General features: G+C 35.0%; 1 protein-coding gene across 1 annotated transcript in view; it reads right to left on the bottom strand.

The window, feature by feature from the left end:
- The window catches only part of kmt2bb (lysine (K)-specific methyltransferase 2Bb), a 105,342-nt gene that overhangs the window by 51,582 nt on the left and 31,209 nt on the right, over window positions 1–22,551 (bottom strand). Inside the window, exons 4-15 of the mRNA XM_028823033.2 lie at window positions 19,918–20,043; window positions 19,004–19,163; window positions 13,195–13,417; window positions 12,690–12,754; window positions 7,381–7,653; window positions 6,833–6,942; window positions 5,804–5,914; window positions 5,526–5,639; window positions 5,039–5,185; window positions 4,366–4,458; window positions 3,622–3,739; window positions 1,800–1,913 (exon numbers count right to left, since the gene is read on the bottom strand). Of these exons, the coding sequence (XP_028678866.1) occupies window positions 1,800–1,913; window positions 3,622–3,739; window positions 4,366–4,458; window positions 5,039–5,185; window positions 5,526–5,639; window positions 5,804–5,914; window positions 6,833–6,942; window positions 7,381–7,653; window positions 12,690–12,754; window positions 13,195–13,417; window positions 19,004–19,163; window positions 19,918–20,043 (1,654 nt within the window). The remainder of the gene's footprint in view (window positions 1–1,799; window positions 1,914–3,621; window positions 3,740–4,365; window positions 4,459–5,038; window positions 5,186–5,525; window positions 5,640–5,803; window positions 5,915–6,832; window positions 6,943–7,380; window positions 7,654–12,689; window positions 12,755–13,194; window positions 13,418–19,003; window positions 19,164–19,917; window positions 20,044–22,551) is intronic.

Here is a 22,551-nt window from a genome sequence, read left to right as displayed (position 1 = left end):
TTTCCTCCCACAGTCTAAAGACATGCAGGTTAGGTGGATTGGTGATTCTAAATTGGCCCTAGTGTGTGCTTGGTGTGTGGGTGTGTTTGTGTGTGTCCTGCGGTGGGTTGGCATCCTGCCCGGGATTGGTTCCCTGCCTTGTGCCCTGTGTTGGCTGGGATTGGCTCCAGCAGACCCCCGTGACCCTGTGTTCGGATTCAGCGGGTTGGAAAATGGATGGATGGATGGAAGTATCTCCACTTAGCTTCCTATTACTCAAGACACCGCAATTTTACTTGGACTCAAGGACTGGCCTGTGCACCATGTGTAGAGAGACACCATGTGTATTCATAGATCCTGTGCTGTAGGTTGGAGTAATCACATGAATGCCCCAGTCCTGCTAAACTGTCGTCTCATTTAGTGATTTCTACACTTTATTTGTGAAACATGCAAATGTGAATGGGGTCAAATTTACATAAAATACATTAACATCTTTTTGGACTAATGCAGCTGGAGGTTAGAAAAATGAATCCGGTCAATTGTAAAGTATCTTTGGGTTATACTCCATTTTGTCCATGAAAAAAATAAAACTGCAGTATATTCTCAGGCTTTACATACAGAAACTCAAAACAGATCTTTAGCATGAAAGTTAAAAGGCATAGTCTTATGAGTGTGTTTTACAGACTAGCACACACCACTTTAAGGCAGCTTTCCCCACCTCCTACTTAACAACAAGAAAGTATATCATGGATGCAGCAGAGAGCTAGTATTTCCAGATCTTAAGCCTTTAACGTGTAAGCTCGATTTGCATTAACTGTTTTTCTTGTTTTTTGTTTCACACCTTATTTAGCCTGGCTTAGTTGCTAATGCATTCTTCAGCATCATCACACTAAACGACTCTTCCAACTATTTTAAGTTGTAGCCTTCAGTTAAAATAATCTTACAGCACTGGGGGTAGTCACAGCACTCTACTGGGACTTGCAGTCATTGAAATTCCCAATGAATCAGTGAGGCTTGACTGCATCTGGCCCTGCCACGTGTGATTTGGTCATACAGGAAGGTAGGGTTCTTATAAGAGAGAGTGTGGACAACCACTGACTGCTAGACCAGAAATACAAATCATACAATGAAAAGAATAGCAGATGTTTTGAACTACACAAACATAAGACAGCCTAGTTTGCCTGATGTTGCATGTTTGTAACACCACAACAAAATAGAAAAGGAAGAAGAAAGAGCCGATTTTGTGGCTGAACTCTTTATATCTGATAAGCATTCGTGCAGGTACCAGTGTAATTAGCAAAAATGTTAACTGGATGTCAGAATTTGTCAAGCCCACAAAAACCTTGGAAACTGTGCTGAGAAATCTGCAAGGTTAACAAATCTGTTACTTGCAATGATTTCCAGTTGTGTTATCTGACATATGCAAGGTATTGAGATCCAGCAACTGCAGACATTAAGTTTGACAAGCTCACTGACTAGAAATTGTGTAATATGCCACCAGTTTAATACCTGGTGTTCATTTATCATTGATCAAGGCATATGTGCTCTCTGGTTGCTGCTGGAAGTGAGCACTCTTGCTTCAGACAAAAAACAAAAACTGTCAAGCAACGGGATTACTTACATATCTTTAATCATGAGACAAATAGTTAACATGCTTACACAAATACTGTATATTAAGCTAAATACTGATCTGGTTAAGTATCTTCCAGAAAGTAGCTTAAGAGATAATCTACTCCTTATCAAACACGTTTCTGCAAATATAAACAAATACATTACTCTGTTTAAAATGAGAAGATTACATTCAACACTTATCTACTTACCAGACAGCTCTTCACATTTTGCATGGACCCAGTGATTGCACTTAGAACACTGCATCATTTGACTATCATAATCATTGTCTTCATAGCATTTAAAACAGATGGGACAGTAGTTACCTAAAAAAAAATAATAAACAGCATACATCTATATAGGCTTTATTACTAAACAGCTAATAGTTTCTGCATCACTAAGAAACACATTGTCATACTTGTTTATTTACTCACATGTAATGTTTAAAAAAAAAAAAAACCCTTCCTCCCCTGACGTAAACCCTATTGAGAACTTGTGGGCCCTTCTTAAACAGGAGATTTACAGGAAAGGAAAACAGTACACCTCTCTGAACAGTGTCTGGGAGGCTGTGGTTGCTGCTGCACAAAAAGTTGATTGGCAACAGATCAAGAAACTAACAGATTCCATGAATGGAAGGCTTATTGCTGTTATTGAAAAGAAGAGTGACAAAATTGGTCACTGATTTTTTTTTTTCATGCCAGAAATGTTTATTTGGAAATTATGTGTTGTTTGTTTATTATTCTCACTTTAAAAGATGAAAATAAACAAGGGAGATTGGGAAAATTTAAGTTTTTGATTTAGTTACATAATAATTCTGCACACTAATAGTTGCCTAATAATAGTGCACACAAGTGTACTCCCCTGATAATGTTCACACTCACATTTCCTTTGCATAACATTCAGGTTTCAGGTTCATTAACAGTTTGGATTGACTGATGGCATTGTATTTGTTTCATATTAAAATTAATCCCAAAAATACAACTTGCCTAATAATTGTGCACACAGTGTAGTAAAAGATCTCCTGTACTTTATGTAGTAGTAAAATGTAATACAAATTTAGCCTGTGTGTTTCTGTAAAATACAAAAAAACATTTCTAAGGAAATCTAAACAAAGCACACAGCAGCCTCATTGATTTCAACTTGTAATTATTATTATTATTATTATTATACAGTTTTAGCAAAAGGGGACCATCATCAACTGCAAAGCATGTTATACATCCCTCCACTGGAATGAGATTTAAAATTTATGAAGCAAGCAAAGTATCTTTATTGCTAGAAGTGCACAGAAGACATGCAGAACTACTTCCATTTTGTCAGCTGTTGTTCGGTTAAAATACAGTATGTGCTCAGACAAACATAGCATGTGTGTCATCGTTTTAACATTGAAAGAGGTTTATTTACTAAGCTTTTTGTTTAATCATTTCGTAGGTTTCATATGTACTGCAAAAAGGCAGGCACTATCAACTGATCATTTCAATTCTCAGTGTCAAGATTTTACAATCCAAACATTTTGCAATTGCCCATATTCTTATAGTCTAAATTACTGCTAGATATTCCAAACTTGCCAATAAACACTACACAGGTTTAGGAAATGATGCACTTGCTAAATGCACGTCATGTATGTATTATACACTGTAGGCGAAAAACTTTTTAAAAATAATGCTGCCTGTTATCCTACTTTATCCTTTTGGAAAACCGAGACCTGCTTTTTTTTGCAACAATAAGAGGTTATCAGAAATTTAGTGTAGTACTGTTTAGTACAACTAAGCACAACAATCTCTCATTGCTACTGTATTTTAAACACCCCATTAGTTCAAAAATCAACTTACTTCCATGGGTTAGGACTGATGCACTATCAGCTGCACCCAAAAGCAACTCAATGAGATGCTTTATTTAAAATATGTTACTAAATGCAGCTTTACTGAAGAGAAAAAATATTTCAGTATTATTTGGTGAGGGTCCTTCCAGGGATACAGCCAAGATTTCTATACAACACTAAACAATATTAGCAGGTGGGAGTTAAGACTACTTTACCTTGGTCATACAGTTTGCAGCAGTCAGGGCACAGATTTTTTTCCTGATTCCACTCAGAGTCCCAGCTCTTTCCTGGAGTAACTCCACAACTTTTACAGCGTATACATGTCATGCACACCTGCAAAACAGAAACCAAAAATAACCCAAAAAGAGTCAACTTTAATGAGGACACAAAAGTACATAAAGCATAACACATTTCCAGTCATAACAAAGAATTTCAAGTGTGGCTTTATGCCAAGACTTGTGGTAACTTGTAAGACAACTTTCTACACTAAATACACTAAAACAACATTTAATTTATAACAAATCAATACATTAAATTAAGCACTTGCTCTAAATCAAATTTAAATTTTATTATTAGCAATAATAGGAATGTGTCACTTATCATATTGTTGTTTCCTAATACCTTTAAATTAGCATTTACACAGGAAGAAAAAAAAACAAAAAAAACAAAAGCAAAACACACACACAGGCTGTTGAACTCATGTTGCCATGGGTCTTACCATTAGTCAAGCATACACAAAAAAAATATCAACTCTCCTCTCCCTTCCAACCACTGACTTAATATTTGAACTTTGTACAAAAACATTCATTTGAAATTGTTAAAATAGTTTAAAGAAAAGACAAAATTTTAGCAAAGAAAAATATTCTTGTTAGAAAATCTTTAACTTTTTAATATTAATATTAGTGTTATGCTTCATCCTTTTAGAAGAAACAAAAAAGAAATTACACTTCAGAGCTTACCCAAGATTTTTTCCGCTTGCTGGGTTTTGGATAATTAGGTCCCAGACAAGCAGGATGGTAGGAGTTCTGGCATCGCTCACACTCCAAAAGAGGCTGTTTAATTAAATATTTTGAATTAGAGTAGGAACTATATAGGCAGTGCAATGAAACTGAACAGAGCATTCTGAAGATTTGAAATGGCTAAAGAATAAATGCAACCTCAAAAATGTGTGGTGCTGAAGCAAATATTTCAATTTTAAATTTTCAAAATATACAGTACCTAAAACTTCTAATTTATACCATAACAAAGAGCAACTATAGGGTGCAATTTCTTCAAAATTCAAAAACTTTTCCCCCCCTTCAAAACATAAAATAAACAAAATTGTAACTTCCAACTGCTGATACATACTCAAATATCTAATCATCCTCAAAATAACCAGTGTGCTTCTTAGAGCAAGCCTTTTAACAAAGTTTCTGCCTAATGTCTAAAGAACAACAGTGCAGTAAATTAAATCCTAGATCCTCTACAGTTATACAGTATAACCATGACAAAACAATACATGCCACAATATTTCTTTTTGTAGTAGACAGTCTCAATAACTATCACTGTAAGATATAACCCGATCAGTATTACAATTGAAGAAGAAAAGGTAAGAAAAAAAAAATCAACTGTGGCCCTCAAGTTGCAACTTGCCTTGGAGTGCTTGTTTTTTCTCCCACATACATGACAAAACTTGCAGCGCTGGCAGCACCAATTCTCTTTGTTGTCATCTAGTGGTCGCTCATGGGATTCCAAACAAAAGAGATGAAAGGGCTCGCAACAAACTTGGCAGAATATCATCTTAAAAAATAAGAATAATCAAGTCAAATTTTATTTTCTCTCAAAATAACATTTTTTTTCAATTTCACACCACATGCTGCTAATAGCAACAAAAAAAAAAATTAGGAAGTGATAAAGCCACTAGAAAACTTATATTATTAGCAAAAATATATCTGAATCGAAAATGGCAATGAATATTAACACACATATTCTACTTAACACACATTAAGTAGAATATTCAAATTGAAATGAAAACACTTTAAATAAAAACACCAATACAATTCAAAGCTATTAAGCAAAAAATGAGAAGATAACTGATACACAGGGTATAAGTGCAAGACAGTATGAAAAACTAAATTACCTCATGCTGGCCCTTACTGGCACACAGCAGACATACATACTGAGTAGTAATTGGGATGGATGTAAGGATGCTGAGACCTCCCATTAACCAGACATTTCTGATATTACTGTCCTCCTATTTGTTGGAGAAATTCAAAAATTAACAAAAGTTAGCAAAAAAAAAATTCGCTTACAGAAAAACAAAATAAAAAGCTTTGAAAAATGCTACAATATACAGATATTGCTATAAAATATAATATATACACACAATTAACATTTAAACTTTGGTTCAATACAGACCTTGAAGTCAACCCTTATTTTGTGTGCAGGTTTAGGAGGTTCCTTCTCTCGGCGTGAAAATCCATTAACCAGGGCAGCCAATACACTGGGAGGTGTTTGATCTAGCTGACTCTGAAATACAGATATTAACTTAAGAATTTCACATTCTCTTTATTTGAGTATAGCCCAGTTCTTCCACAAGCCATCTATATGATTTACTGTATATTTAATAAACTTTAAATGCAATTAAAAACCAAGACCAATTTTTTTTTTTTTTGCTTCAAATGAGTAATCCTTAGTTTCATGACTATTGATACAGCTTTGACATTATATTTTATTTATATTAAGTTGTGAATATTATGGGGGTGGAGGAGGGGGACTTCTTACTTATTTGTCTTAATGTGAAGAATTCTTGAAATATGAAGAAAACATTTACACTTCTTGATTCTATAAAACTTTGCTAAATAGTTCAATAGTATAAATAGATCAGACATTTCATTAAGATAAAGTACTATGCAGTGCTAAATATGGTCTTGTAAACTGAAAGAATAATGTCAAACTTGAATTAAAAAATATATATAGTGTATGCAGTGAAAACATTATTTTAAGAGCAGGAAACTGAAATATAAAGGTAAGAATAATCGTTTAGAATGTCAGCTATAATAAAGGATTAACATTACACAAATATAAGCTACATGAAAAAACAGTTTAGACAAAAGTATTGAAATACAACTCTGCATTGTTTTATTAATTTTGAAAGTAAATACAAATTAAAGAAAGCAGTATAGTTTCAGACCACAGTAGTGAAGGCACCTAAAGTTGTTGGTGCCTTTCAATGCAGTATCCCTTGGATCCATTCTTAGACATAAGCAGCATGAGATAAGAACACACACAAGTTTTATTTTCTTATCTAGTAATCCTTTATGCTACTATAAATGATGTGTAAAATTCTTGAAATGCTTATATGGATGACATACATGGATTTTTCTGAATGCCTTCTTAAAACACATCAAAAAGTTGGCATTTCAAACCAAGAAAATACTGCCATACCTTTTCAGGCCTGCGTCTGCAAGACAAATTTTTTGGAGCACTGGATTTTCGCTGACGACTGCCATCATCTGAAGATTCATCTGGAATCTCATCCAAAGACACAAAGTCGCCTACAATAAACAATATGAAGTAATGAAATTGTTTTTACTAAACTATTGCAAAAAATAAACACTTACTGTAAATAATCAACAGTGTATGAAAATAAATAAATCAAAAGGAATGAAGGAATAAAAAACTTGTCAAAAAGGCATATGCGTTTTGGAGCCTGAACAACATAACTCATTGATAAGTAACTTGGGGGAGGAAAAAAATATGAACTAAGCCAGCTGTAAGAGGGGGAGCAAAACAAGAGCACTGCAATGCAGATAAAGGTCTATAGTAGAAGAAGAGTTACAGAAATTTTCACAGAGACATGTATATCTGAATACGAAGAATATCTAATCCTGTTTGCATGCATTACTCATACAAATCTATTAATAGCATTCTTTCTTAATATTAACAATCATATGCTAGTACAGTATTTGTATCTACAAATGTGGAACTCTGACCTGTACTGCGTGGGGCAGTGGCCCTTCTCCTACCAGGTGAGGTAGAGGCTGACCCAGACAAGATTAAATCAAGTTCAGAGTCATCTGAATCCAACAGATCACAATAGGAGCGCAGTTTGACACATCGGCGAGGCTGTTTGCGTAGTGATGGGCTTCTAGGGTGATCAGGAGTCATTGCTTCCTCAACTGAATCCTGCCGCTCCACTATGGAACCCGTATCTTCATCACTTGAGTAACACACACTTGAAGCACGCCGTCGCTTAGGTGGAATTACTGGAAACATATTAATAAAAGGAAATTATTACAGTAAGGGCGGTAGCATTAGCTTTTTAAAAGTTGTAACACTATGGTCAGTAGGCAATGAAGGTTTTAAAAAAACTTTAAAAAAATTATCTACTAAACTCAGAAAATATGCTATATAAGAATGTTAATTTAATTTTAACACCTGAAACTACGGCTGGGAGACATGAAAAAATTTTTATCATGATAATGTTTCTCATATCAGTCGATGTCGATATATATCACAATATAAATCAAATCACAAGCTTAAAGATTCCTTTATACTCCTAAGTGAGATGTAAAAATACAACGTTAATTTTGGTTTAAATATTACTTATTTTCTGTCAGAAGTTGAACATGACAAATGTAATGTAGAACATTAAACAACTGTAATTAGTGCTGGATGATATACCGGTTCATACCAAAAACTATTTTTTATTTTTGTTATGATATGGATTTTTCTTATACTGCAACACCGGTTTAAATTGCCTAAACCACGTTTGGAATGTGCCACAGCGGGAAACTGTTTAAGGGGGACCTTTATCACTGCTACACCGTTAAACACACATGCAACGGAGTACATGCGTTAGTGGAGGTGTTGCACGGGGGCTCTTTTTCACTGCTACAATGCTAAACATGCATACAACGGAATACATATGGTAGTGCGCTGTGAAAATGGACAGAGAACATTCTGAAACTGAAGCTGTAGCAAACAATAAAGTTGACATGATGACACAGAAGAACTTTTGCTGGAAAAAGGAGTAACGTCTGTTGTCTGGAGATACTTTGGATTTAAAAGCTTGGATGTGGACCATTATGTTCAAATGTCTTAATACTGTTTCTATACTACTGGATGATACTACAAGCCAAGTTGTACTTGTTTTATTTTTTTCAATACTGTGTAATGTACCTGGGCACTTTGTAATAGTGTGACAACATGTTGACTTTATTCTCGACGCTTATGACGAGAATAAAGTCGACATTTTGACTTTATTCTCGTAATTTGTTATTAAAGTAAACTAAACTTCATTTAAAATTAATATTTAATTTACTAGATTTTCTCAAACCCCGTCATAAGTTATGTAACACATTAAATGCTTTGTGTTAAGTGTTCCCGAAGCCATGTTAATCGCTACGTGCTTCTTAAACTGACTTCCTCTTGCACTAAGATGAGGTGCAGGCAGTACACAGAATACATTAGTTTCATGATATTCCTGCTCCCTGAACATTTAGAATGCTAAAATAAGTACTTGATATAATTTTCATGATGAAATGCATTAAAGTATGTATTGATCATGTGGGGACACGGTGGCATGGAGGTTGTACTGCTGCCTCGATGCAGTGGGGTCCCAGGTGTTCCCTGCTTTGAATTTGCATGTATTTCTAGTGGGTTTATTCGGCGTGCTTCAGTTTCCTTTCAAAGTCATGTAGGATGTGGGGTTTTGTTATGCTATATTAACCCTGCTTGTGTATGTATTGCTCGTATTCACCCTGTGATGTGCTGGCGCCCCGTTCAGGATTTGCTCCTGCCTCACACACAATGCTTGCTGGGATGGGCGCAACCCTGAATGGATGGCATAATTAAACATGTATAACGAAGATTTTTTTTTGAAATTCTGAACACTCCGTGGTCTAAGTTTATAGCTAGTTTTAATTTCACAAAGACTTTTATCATGTGGTGATTGGTTATGTGGAGAAAGAAAAAGGAAGGATAGGAACTGGGGGTTTGGTATGTCAGACAGAGACAGCATGCATGCAATAAAGAAATCCCACTCAGATGAATATCCATTGAATTCTGTGTTCGTGTCTCCGATCACGAACCCAACATTTACACAATATTTAACTTAAACCTGTGCGATACCCATTTATACATCCAGTTTTTTGGAGCCTCATCACACCTGCCATAAATTTCTCTACATTGAACATACACCTGGTGACCCCTTACTGCGAGGGAGCAGCATTACCGCCCACACTACCTTGCATGTTTAATACCTGCTTTAATGCATTGCATCCTGAAAATGATATTAAGTATTTATCTTAGTATTCTAAATTTTCAGAAAGCAGGAATATCATGAAGTGAATGTATTACTGTATGTGCAGCGATCGCTGCCTGCGCCTCCTCATAGTGTAGAGGAAGTCAGTTTAAGAAGTGCGTAGCGATTAACAACTGGGTCGGGGAACACTTAAGACCAAAGTTCTATATCACGGTATTTTTCAAAAATTATACCGGTTTCATGGTATTCTATGGTATTTTTTTCCCCATGCATGAGTGGATGTTAACCACATTTTGCACTGCGATTACTGCAGTAGACTGGCTAAGAAAAACCTATTCCACTGTCATGAGAATTGTACAAAAAAACATTTTAATGTGCACACAAGTATTAATACAGGTTTGCATGGCCTTATAATGTGATAGTTTTCAAGGGGGTGGCACTAATGAAGAGAAGGAATCACACTGCAAGACAGTTGCAGTCAAAATATAGAACCTTTTTATTGAACAAATTTTGCAAACAACTTAAACTAAAATTTTGACAACATATTTTCAACCATCCAAAGAGGCATTTAGACTTAGTAAAATATCCAGAGGTGCTTGTCAAAAGTTGTATTGCACTGAACAAGTCTTAGAAAAGGAATAAATATTTTTTGTAAACCGACTACACTTTCTATTAATGTTAACAATTTTTGTTCACTGACATGTTAAAGTGACTTTTTAAACAACTTTACCATCATTAAACTGCATAATATCTAAACGAATAAATAATAACAATAAAATAAATAATAGTGCAACTTCCAGTAATATAACTATTACTTCAAGACTTCAAGCCCAGGTGCATTACACAGTATTCACCAAATAAAAATAAAATAAAATAAAACAAGTGCAACTTGGTGATGACATCTTTACCAACTGAACCGTCATTAAGGCAAATTGCATTAATATGGACCTTGCTTCAAGCTAAGCTATATACATAAATAATTAAACTGCAACTTGCATTTATAATTCTATTTGTGGTATAGCCCTACAGAATCGTATTAGGGCCATAGTGAAGAAAAAAAAAAAAAAAACTGTCGAGAATAAAGTCGACATGTTGTCTTTATTCTTGACATTTCCACTTTATTCTCATAGTTTATTTTGTAATTAAAGTAGAATGTCGTAAACTAAACTTCATCCTAAAATCAATGTTTAAGTTACTAGATTTTCTCAAACCCTGTCATAAGTTAACGTAACATTAAATGCTTTGTGTTAGTGCTGGGAGGTATACCAGTTCATACTAAAGCCATTTATTATTTTTGTTATGATATGGATTTTTCTTATACCGCAAAACCGGTTTAAACAACCTAAACAACGTTCGGAACGTGCCGCAGTGGGAAACTGTTTAAGGGGAGACCTTTTTCACTGCTACACCGCTAAACACACATGCAACGGAGTACATGCGTTAGTGGAGGTACTGAGTGGTGAAAATGGGCAGAGAACACTCCGAAACTGAACAGATAACCAATGCCATTACAGTCCATATAGCTAATGAGTCAGTGGACAGAGACTGTTAACATTAACAGAAAGTGTAGTTGGTTTACAAAAAATATTTACTATTTATTCCTTTTCACAGACATGTTCAGTGAAACTTTTGACAAGCACGTCTGGATATTTTACTAAGTCTAAATGCCTCATTGGATGGTTGAAAATATGTTGTCAAAATTATAGTTTAAGCTGTTTGCAACATTTGTTCAATAAAAAGGTTTTATATTTTGACTGCAATTGTCATGCAATGTGATTCCTTCTCTTCATTAGTGCCACCCCCTTGAAAACTATCACTTTATGGGGCAATACAAACCTGTGTTAATACTTGTGTGCATGTATTAGTCAATTATTCTTTGTTAAATGGTGCAACTCAAACCACCTACACCTGAACACCAGCAAAACCAAGGAGCTGGTGGTGGATTTTAGGAGGCCCAGACCCCTCATGGACCCCGTGATCATCAGAGGTGACTGTGTGCAGATGGTGCAGACCTATAAATATTTGGGAGTGCAGCTGGATGATAAATTAGACTGGACTGCCAACACTGATGCTCTGTGTAAGAAAGGACAGAGTCGGTTATACTTCCTTAGAAGGCCGGCGTCCTTCAACATCTGCAATAAGATGTTGCAGATGTTCTATCAGACGGTTGTGGCGAGCGCCCTCTTCTACGTGGTGGTATGCTGGGGAGGCAGCATTAAGAAGAAGGACGCCTCACGCCTGGAAAAACTGGTGAGGAAGGCAGGCTCTATTATTGGCATGGAGCTGGACAGTTTAACATCTGTGGCAGAGCGACGGGCGCTCAGCAGGCTCCTATTAATTATGGAAAATCCACTGCATCCACTAAACAGTTTCATCTCCAGACAAAACAGCAGCTTCAGCGACAGACTGCTGTCACTGTCCTGCTCCACTGACAGACTGAGAAGATCGTTCCTCCCCCAAACTACGCGACTCTTCAATTCCACCCGGGGAGGTAAACGTTAACATTATATAAAGTTATTGTCTGTTTTTACCTGCATTATTATCAATCTTTAATATTGTTTTTTGTATCAGTAAGGTGCTGCTGGAGTATGTGAATTTCCCCTTGGGATTAATAAAGTATGTATGCATCTATCTATCAATCACATTAGAATATTTTGTTGTACAATGTATGATTCTCATGACAGTGAAATGGGTTATTCTTAGCCAGTCTACTGCAGTAATTGCAGTGGAAAATGTGGTTAACATCTACTTGTTCATGGGAAAAAAAATACTGTTGAATACCGTGAAACCGGTAGAATTTTGAAAAATACCGTGATATAGAATTTTGGTCATACCGCCCAGCACTATTTCACACAATAATATATTTTTGAAAAGAGGCCTGCAAAGGCAGAAACCAAACACTGAAATGTTTCCACACACAAAGCATAAACCAGCCAGGCTACAGAATTCCATAGCTTGTTCAAGCACATTACCTAGTTTCTGGTACAAGTGAAAAGGCAGCAAAGGAAATTATACTAAAATCTGTGAATCTGTTACCTTTTCCAGACTTGAATCCCTGTCGTATCAACTTCCTTTGCTCAATTTTGTCACATTTTTTAAAGCTGTAAAAGAAGAAAAAAGTAACTAAATGTACTGATGTTGAAAAGCAAATATACTGTAAATAATGATTTTAATGCCCTTTATAGTTCATGACAGAAAAAAAAAACGTGGTGTGTGTATATATTCTTACTTTACACATTCTTGTTCATCTATCTTTTGAGTAATTCCCATTGTAAATCTATTTTTCATATCTCTTCATTAATGGTATACAAAAGATTTTTTTTCTAAAATGTCTGGATGATAGTACTAGCAAATTACTTAAAATATAAATTAGCATTAGTCAGTTTTGATTAAATTTCAAAACAAGAAAATATCACATGTATTAGACAAAACAAAGGAGCTTAACAATACACAAAAATAAGGTTAAATTAAAAGGGTTATTAAATATAGTTGCAAATCAAATATTTAATTATATGAACATGCAACCCAAAGATGAACTTACACACAACACTGTCTCTTAGTGTTCTTGCCTCCAAATTTAGGTTTGTCCAAGCAGTTTATACATTTTCCACAGTCATCTTGATGCAAACACCCTTTGCATTTTCCGCAGCGGACAGCTCTCTTGCCAATTGGAAAATAGTACTGGCTAGCTGAAGACTTCTTAATCTTAGTTGCTTTTTGCTCAGACACAGGTGGGCTCTCCACCTCTGAGGCTGAAGCAGCATCTAAGAAGATTGATGCAAGAAAATATAAACACTTAAACACAGAAGAATGCAAAATCTACAAAAACATTGATTGAAAGTCATTAATAATTTAGTGATGATAAATCCAAAATTATATTATGGGATATCATCTACTGTTAAATTCTGCTCTGTACTTGCAATATTTTTATTTTACTGTTATACTGTATTGAGGATTACTTGTGTTTTGTTCTGTGTATTGTGTTGTATTGACCCCCTTCTTCTTGACACCCAATGCACGCCAAACCTACCTGGAAAGGGTTCTCTCTTTGAACTGCCTTTCCCAAGGTTTTTTCCATTTTTTTTCCTTACTAGGGTTTTTTTTTCCTGTAGTTTTTTCTTGTCTTCTTAGAGAGTCAAGGCTGAGGGACTGTCAAGAGGCAGGGCCTGTTAAAGCCCATTGCGGCACTTCTTGTGTGATTTTGGGCTATACAAAAATAAATTATACTGTAAATATATAATATAAAATGTAACTAAAAAAATACAATAAAAAGCTATCAGCAAATATTGCCATACTGAGGTGTAATATGTAATGAAGGAATAATCTCGGATTGATCTGTGGTGCTTTTGTCAGTGAACTGGTAAAAAGACAAGTTCATGAGTGGTGGTGGCTGTGGTGAAATAGTGCGGGGAGAGTTTTTGTGGTCTAACCGTTTATGAAAAATCACTACATCATGTGCATTCCTTTATGGTATCATTATTTCCAGCTAATAATGGAATTTTAAAGCAAGTTAATACTTCGAGCTACAAGGCTATCACAGTTCTAAAAATGTCCAAGACCTTTATAGTGAATTTAAGCTAATTAAAACTAATTTAGAATAAATTAGTAAAATTAGTAATACATTTCTGTATTACATCTTGCCTGAAGAAGGAGCCTGAATTGCCTAGAAAGCTTGCATATTGTAATCTTTCTAGTTCGCTACTAAAAGGTGTTATTTTTGCTTAACTTCTCACTACATCCATAATGGCTAACACAGTACAACACCTTAGTACTTAGAATAAATAAACCTAAATTAACAGAAAAAATACAATGGTGTGATGCTGCCAGTTATGCATTTAAGCTGTACACAACAGTGGGGGTGAAGAATTCAATATTTTTCATTCTGTTTTCAGATACCCAGTATATTTGTCAAGTCCCTAGCATGTATAAAGCATGCCAATTCTATAGTCATATAATGCCAACACATCAGCTAATTCTGAAGAATGACCCAGGGCAACAAATGTGGACCCACAGAAGAAGAGGGGCTATCTTGTAATTAATTTACATGTCACTCTCCCCGGCCCCATAAGCGAGAGTCTTGTGGGGAAGGAGAGAGGTTGGGGCAATTGACAGGAAATTGGCGAAAATCATGTGAAGTGTTCTTGTGCAGTGTTTCTGGAACTAAAAACTATTATAAAGCATACTAGGGGGCTTCGCCCCATGCTCGCTTCGCTCGCCAACCCCCGTGTTTGGTTTTCCGGATACACACTTTTAAGATTTCTTTTTCTTTGAATTGTTGCTATTTCATTAGTTTCACTTTTATTTCAGAACCTCTGTAAAAACAATATTTGTAATTTTGTGAGTCCCAATATGCTGAATCTTTTTAATGAGGTCAGGATAGGTTTATCTGTTTGGAATTTCAGCACAGACAAAACGATCTACATCATCAGCAGTTAATTTTTTTTTTTTTTTACAAAGTAAAAAATAAGTAGAGTTCTGCATTGGACTCCTGTCTGTAAAGTCATGCTATTTTCCTCTCACAGTTCCAAAAGTACACGGGGTTACCAAGGTGATACCCCAGCTTTTGTCTAGGTTTTTGTACAAGGGCTAGACAGAACGTTTTTGACTCCTGGGGTAAATGTAGCTTTTTAAATAAGCAGACAGATTATATATATATATATATATATATATATATATATATATATATATGAACAAAGTAACCAATAAATGCATGTGCAGTAAACTCCGTTTTTGAAATTCTCAAGATTCTTTATTTGTCACATGCACAGTTATACAGGACAACACGCAGTGAAATGCATCCTGATCCGCTTATCAAAAACTGTGCAGAATATCAGTTAAATTAACAAAAAGTCATAGATTGAAAGATAACAGTATAGTGGAACATAATAAATAAGTAAAATTATGTGAATAAGGTAGAATTAAGTGTTAAGGTGCAATAGTGTAGTAATTATTGTGCAAAACCAAAGTTTGACTGGTGCATAGTTAAATGAGGCAGTTTGTTTGTTTGCGCTACTGCGATCTTTACTTTCTTTTTACCTTCTTATATTTTCTAATTTTCTTACTTTCACATCCTTTAACTTTCTCTATGTGTATAGCGCCGTTTTTTTTTTTGTGCCTTTCTAATTTCACTGGTTTCATAGTCTCTAACCTGCTCTGCATGTGTTTAGCGCCAACGTTTGTAAACGTCATTATGAAGTTCCAGTTTGTCATTTTACTCATTGTCTTTTAATTCTGAGCCATACAGTACAATACATAGAACAGAATAAATCCTCAATACAGTATAAAAATAAAAATTCTAGAAGTACGGAGTAGAATTTCACATTAGATGATATCACATAATATGATCTGGATTTGTTTTAAGTCCTGAGGACCTCATTCATCAAGCTGCCTCCCCCATTTTGCCATTCCACATCTGAAATAGCGCTAATCCGATGAAAGGACCCCTCATTCCCACGTCCCCATTCATCAGGGATGACTTTACCTTAGGCAGGCAATCTACAATTTAAAGAAGTTGTTATTTTCTTGTGAATTGTTACATATGCATTATTTTCATTTTTACTTTAAAAACTTTTATAAAAGCAATACTTGTTTCTTTATTTCCTGCCTCGCGCGAGGTTACATCTTTCTTCCCAGACGTATAATACTGCTCGTGTTGTGAAGGGTGTTACGGCTGAACGTACACTAAGGATATGCCTTTGGATCATTTGCTGTCTTTTTGCTGCTTGCTAGCTGCCTCTTCTGCCTGTCGCATGTCGTTGTTTTAAGAGCTGAGAATACATGATGCTTGCTTGCCAAAAGCAATCCAACAACTGCTAGCTTAGAGGTCTGTTGACTTGTTTTAAATGATGGCTCACTGCCTGGTCTTGCGTGACAGTGTAAAAGCATATCTGTCTTTTATTTCTGGCCACGGGCATGGTTGAATTCTTTCTTGCAGGATGTATAATGCTGCTCACGTTCGGTTGGGGTTTTTTGGCCGGTTTTTTTTTTTTTGAGCCTTTCTAATTTCACTGGTTTCATAGTCTCTAACCTGCTCTGCATGTGTTTAGCATCAACGTTTGTAAACGTCTTTATGAAGTTCTACTTTCTTTTATTCATTGTCTTTTAATTCTGAGCCAGATTGGACATGCTTTTTTTTCAATTCCACTTGTTCCGGGCTGATAATTACTTTCCTTATTTTCTGAATTTGCACCTCGATAATTCTTTTTTGCCCTTTTTTCTGTCCAACGCATTTGAGTCTCTTTTCTCTGCGCCCGATTGGACGTGCTTTTTTTCCATTCCACTTGTTCCGGGCTGATCATCACGTTCCTTATTTTCTAAACTTGCACCTAGATTATTGTTTTTCTTTTTAGCATTTTTTTCTCTCCATCGATTTTGGGTCTCTCTTCTTCACGCTTTTCTTTCTTCTTTGTTTAATCGTCGACGTTTCATTTCTACCCTATTGACCTTATACACTTTATATGTACTGAGAGCCCTGGAGCTGTGTGTGCTACATGACTGCCTTTACACTACTGATTTGTTTTTTTTGATATTGCTTGTAAGTAGGGTGTGTCTTGCAAGACTCTCATTCTATGTTCCCATGAGACGCACCGTGGCAGGTCTATTTCGTCTCACGGGTCTTTAAATTATCTTCCGAGAAGATCACGTATCGTAGACTATCAGGACAGGGGACAGGATTTCTTTTTATAATAGAGAGATCACTCAAAAATGCAGTTTTGGTGTTAGGTCCTTATAATGGTTGGAAGAGAATGACAAAAAACAGCAAGACTGAAAGTAATACAGCTTGTTCTATAGTATCAGTCTGTTGTTATAACACTGAGGCTTATCATATAATCATTAATATAACGTGATTTGACTTATGGTTCTGCAGAGTGGTTTGTCAAAGTGAAATAACCTGTCTTCGTAAACATTATGCACAAAACTTGCACTTGTTGTGTGCAGTAAACAGGTTTGAATAAAAACTGTTTTGTTAAATTTAACGTTGTTGCAAATTCCTTATTTTGCATACAAGTTTAAAACCGTTCCAACAGAAATCACTAATGAATATAAACAAAGAATTATGTAATACAGACATAAGTTGCAGCTTGCAGTAAACTAAAAAAATTATTATGGGTTGATTGTATGAATAAAAAGGGTTAAATCAAGCATTTATGGGGATTACAAAATGTTATACATCATATATTGTGAAATACCGTAAAAATATTGCTAAATTATTTATAGGCAATATAGCCCAGCCATAGCTTGATGTATCATAACAATTATTTCCTTCAACTTCTAAAAGGTTCCAATAAGTTTGTCAAGGCCATTTTTAAAATGTCTTCATAGAATAAGCAAAAATTTACATCGTTTCACAGCTTTTTGTATTTTGATCTTTTAATATCAATACTTTTCAGCAAGAATGGTGCATTGAATTACATGCAAAGGTATCAATGTTTTCACCCATGTCATACATTATATTGTTTGACTGAACAACTTTAAAATTATTAATTTTGTTCAGTTTTGTTTTTTGGTTATTGCTATTTGACAGAAAAACTACATGGCTTGTTGCTGCTGTGTGTTTTTTTTTCTTTTTTTTGATACTCACCAAAGCAGGTTTTATTTAGATAGGATAGTGATACCAAATATTAATTTGTTTCCATTATAGAACTAAACAATTTCAGCTGGAGCAAATTCCTAAGCAGCTGGCATTTTTATAACCTTCATATCAAAATTTTTATTTTGAAATTCAACAGCAGTGAGAATTGCATTATTCTTTGGTCATGTTTAATATTTTCAAACACATATGCACAAATGTTTATAAGACATGCTTAAATAAATGTGCATATTAGCTAAATCTCCCTCTCTGAAACACCAAACCATTGCTCAACTAAACAGTACATTATATATACAATTACAATGCAAAGACAGAAAAAAGCTACAGAATGTCATTTTCTGCATATACAGTGGATTACAAAATGGATTATTCAGTTCCCATGTAAGTTGTCTTCATTCTCTGAATTTCAAAAGATGCATACACATATTCCTCCAAATAAGTATTTTACTGACAGTGTAAATGCTGTAATACTTTATTTGTAAAGTCAACAGTATAATTCTAATAAATCAAAACTAGATAATTACTTTTTCATAGCACTGTATATTTAACAATATTAGGAGAAAGCAACAAATTAAAACAGATGTTAGTACGTTTACATTTGAAACTTGTAGCAAATAAAAATTACATTTTTTGCGGCTCACTTCATTACCATTGTTAACATAGAAATAAAACCCGAAAAACCTTTTGAACTTACCATTTTCATCATAATAGGTTATCTGGGTAAACATTTCATTAACTTAAACTTGCCATATGTCATTACCTTCTATAATAGGAGAAGCAGCAATTTCCATCCTCTCATGTAGTGGTAAGGCGCTGAGACGAGGAATGTCATCAGGTACCACTGCTCTTGGCTGCCCCAATACCACTGCTGCATCTCGGCACACATGTTTGATGCGTGGTCCAGAAGTAACAGGTTGCGGCTATTGTATGCAATCAGACAAGACATACAAAAAATAAGGTGTGCATTGTGTATTTGTGTATATATTATTTATATATGTTATAAATTAAAATAATAAGCAAATTAGATAAGCTTGCAGAAGATATCAATCTAGGTAGAAAGGCAGATGGAGCAGACTGATTCCAGGACTGCAAGATATGAGCTGTGAAGAGTAGAACTTTTTAATGTAAGCAAACAATAATTAAAGTGATGTTAAACTTATAAAGAGTTAGTGGGGTGAATAACTAGAATTTTTCTAACATTATTTTCCTCTAAGTAACAATTGACCAAAAATATATAAATGATGTAAACTGTTATTTGCAAGAGGTAAAAATGTTGTCATTTAGGAATAAAACTGTAAAATAGCACATAAAAAATCTAACAAGTGCCAAAAAATATAAATGTAAAAAAAAAAAGGAAAATCTAGAAAGCAAATTAAAAAAAATATTTTAACTAACATTTTAACCTATCTTCATATTAGTATCACCTAACTAGAAAAACACCTTTCAAACTTCACAAATACATACATGCATAAATATAGCATTATGACCCATTTGAGATTAAATAATTTTACAAATAGATTCTGTACATTGCTTTTAATCAATAATATTTTATTTGCATTTTGTGCCAAAAGTCTGAAACAGTTACCGGACAGGTGGTTTAAGGAATAAACTGCAGTTATTAAAGATTTAATGTTAATAGCACAGAATACTTTACAACTATCATAATTTTTGTACCTGTAGCACATTTTCATCTTGTTCGGAGACATCCTGAACTTCTTTCCTCATTTTTAACAATTTTCTTTTTTTCTTATCTCTGGACTCTTTTCGACTGATTTTCACTGTCCCAGATCCAGAAAGAAGCTAAAAAAAAATGATACATATATTCACAAGGGTGCAGTGTGAGTTCAGGTTAGAACAAATAATATTAAGGTTAGGTGTGAAAAAAATGTTTAAAAAAAATTAAACATTAAAAAAAAGTAAACATTAGGGGAGCGCCAAACTAAATAGACCATTTTTCACTACAAAAGACTCAATTGGTGATCGATAAATTGGACAATCACAAAAAAGTATCTTTCAAGCTCCTGCTTTTCTATGCTTTACGGTTAGTGCTCCTTTTTGCGAGGTATGACAGAAAGTGAGCCGGCAGCAAATCTTGTTTTTTCTGCCACAAACTTCTTTGACCAGTAAGTCAAAGCATGTTTAACCAAAGAGCGAGAGATGATTGGAATATTAGCTTTTACTTTAAAGAAAGTGGAGTAATACGCTGAGAATAAGGAAACAAAGAAGTCATTTTCTGTAATCAAACAGCAAGAAAAGTTGCTTTAATGCAATTCAGACATTTTTATTTTGTCTTTTAATTAATAATAATTCTTTACATTTATAAGTGCTTTTTTCACTTCTCAGAGTGCTTTTCAACAACCACTAATGTGAAGCATCCACCTAGATAATGGGATGGGCCCCATTTTTGCATGAGTACGCTCACCACACATGAGCTATCAGGTGGTATAGAGGTGAGAGAAATAGACAATTAGAGACAGGGGATGACAGGGAAGACAGAATGACCAGGGCATGGATGGCAATTTAGCTTGGACATTGGGATAAATCCTGTTCTTTATGAAGGATGCCAAAGGATCTTTTATGACCATAAAAGAGCTAGGACCTCAGTTTTACGTCCCATCCAATGAACACCACCATTTTTTACAGCCCAGTATCCCTTTAGCTGCATTGGGACATTGGAATCTACATTCAGACCACAGAGTAAGCACTTCCTGCTGGCCTTACCAACACCTATTCCAGCAGCAACCCAAGCTTTTCCTAGATGGTCTCCTATCCAAGTATGGACACCATGTGAGTTTGGTCAGCAAGCTTGTGTTAAGTGCAGCAGCTTACATTTTTAATTGAAAAAAGAAATGATAAAGAAGAATTTGAAATTGCTGCTTACAAAACAATATCCTTGTTAGCTTAACAGCAAAATGAGTCTTACTTAAAACCCTTTTAAACATGTTAACCTTGTTTCTTTTTTAAACACATCTTATAAATATTTGATACATTTGCAACTTTTTTAAAGATTTGTGTTTATTATTTGTGTGTGTCATACAGTATATGTTTTGGTAAGAAATAAATACTGCAAAATTAAAACCGTAATCCATATTTATAGTTACACCTCAAAAATTATGACCGTCTAGCTGGTAAACTGAAGAAAAAATCCCCACCTGTACAAATATAGTAAATGTATATATTTAAGCACCAAAAACAGTTATAGTGCAATTAATGACTAAACAATTAATTGTGTGAGAGTATAATTTTATATATCATATACATATATATATATATATGCACACACACACACACACATACATACATACAGTCATATGAAAACATTTGGGAACCCCTCTCAGCCTGCATAATAATTTACTCTACTTTCAACAAAAAAAGATAACAGTGGTATGTCTTTCATTTCCTAGGACCATCTGAGTACTGGGGTGTTTTTGAACGAAGATTTTTAGTGAAGCAGTATTTAGTTGTATGAAATTAAAATCAAATGTGAGAAACTGGCCGTGCAAAAAATTTGAGTACCCTTGTAATTTTGCTGATTTGAATGCATGTCACTGCTCAATACTGATTACTTGCAACACCAAATTGGTTGAATTAGCTCGTTTAGCCTTGAACTTCATAGACAGGTGTGCCCAATCATGAGAAAAGGTATTTAAGGTGGTCAATTGCAAGTTGTGCTTCCCTTTGACTCTCATCTGAAGAGTGACAGCATGGGATCCTCAAAGCATCTCTCAAATGATCTGAAAACAAAGACTGTTCAGTATCATGGTTTAGGGGAAGGCTACAAAAAGCTATCTCAGAGGTTTAAACTGTCAGTTTCAACTGTAAGGAATGGAATCAGGAAATGGAAGGCCACAGGCACAGTTGCTGCTAAACCCAGGTCTGGCAGGCCAAGAAAAATATAGGAGTGGCATATGCGCAGGATTGTCAGAATGGTTACTGACAACCCACAGATCACCTCCAAAGACCTGCAAGAACATCTTGCTACAGATGGTGTATCTGTACATCGTTCTACAATTCAGTGCAATTTGCACAAAGAACATCTGTATGGCAGGGTGATGAGAAAGAAGCCCTTTCTGCACTCACGCCACAAACAGAGTCGCTTGTATGCAAATGCTCATTTAGACAAGTCAGATTAATTTTGGAACAAAGTGCTTTGGACTGATGAGACAAAAATTGAGTTATTTGGTCATAACTAAAAGCGCTTTGCATGGCGGAAGAAGAACACCTGCTACCTACTGTCAAATTTGATGGAGGTTCCATCATGCTGTGGGGCTGTGTGGCTAGTTCAGGGCCTGGGGCCCTTATTAAAGT

This window comes from Erpetoichthys calabaricus, chromosome 17 (assembly GCF_900747795.2).
Source record: "Erpetoichthys calabaricus chromosome 17, fErpCal1.3, whole genome shotgun sequence".
Taxonomy (NCBI): Eukaryota; Metazoa; Chordata; class Cladistia; order Polypteriformes; family Polypteridae; genus Erpetoichthys; species Erpetoichthys calabaricus.
The sequence above is the reverse complement of the archived record's forward strand: the minus strand, read 5'-3'. Positions and strand labels throughout refer to the sequence as shown.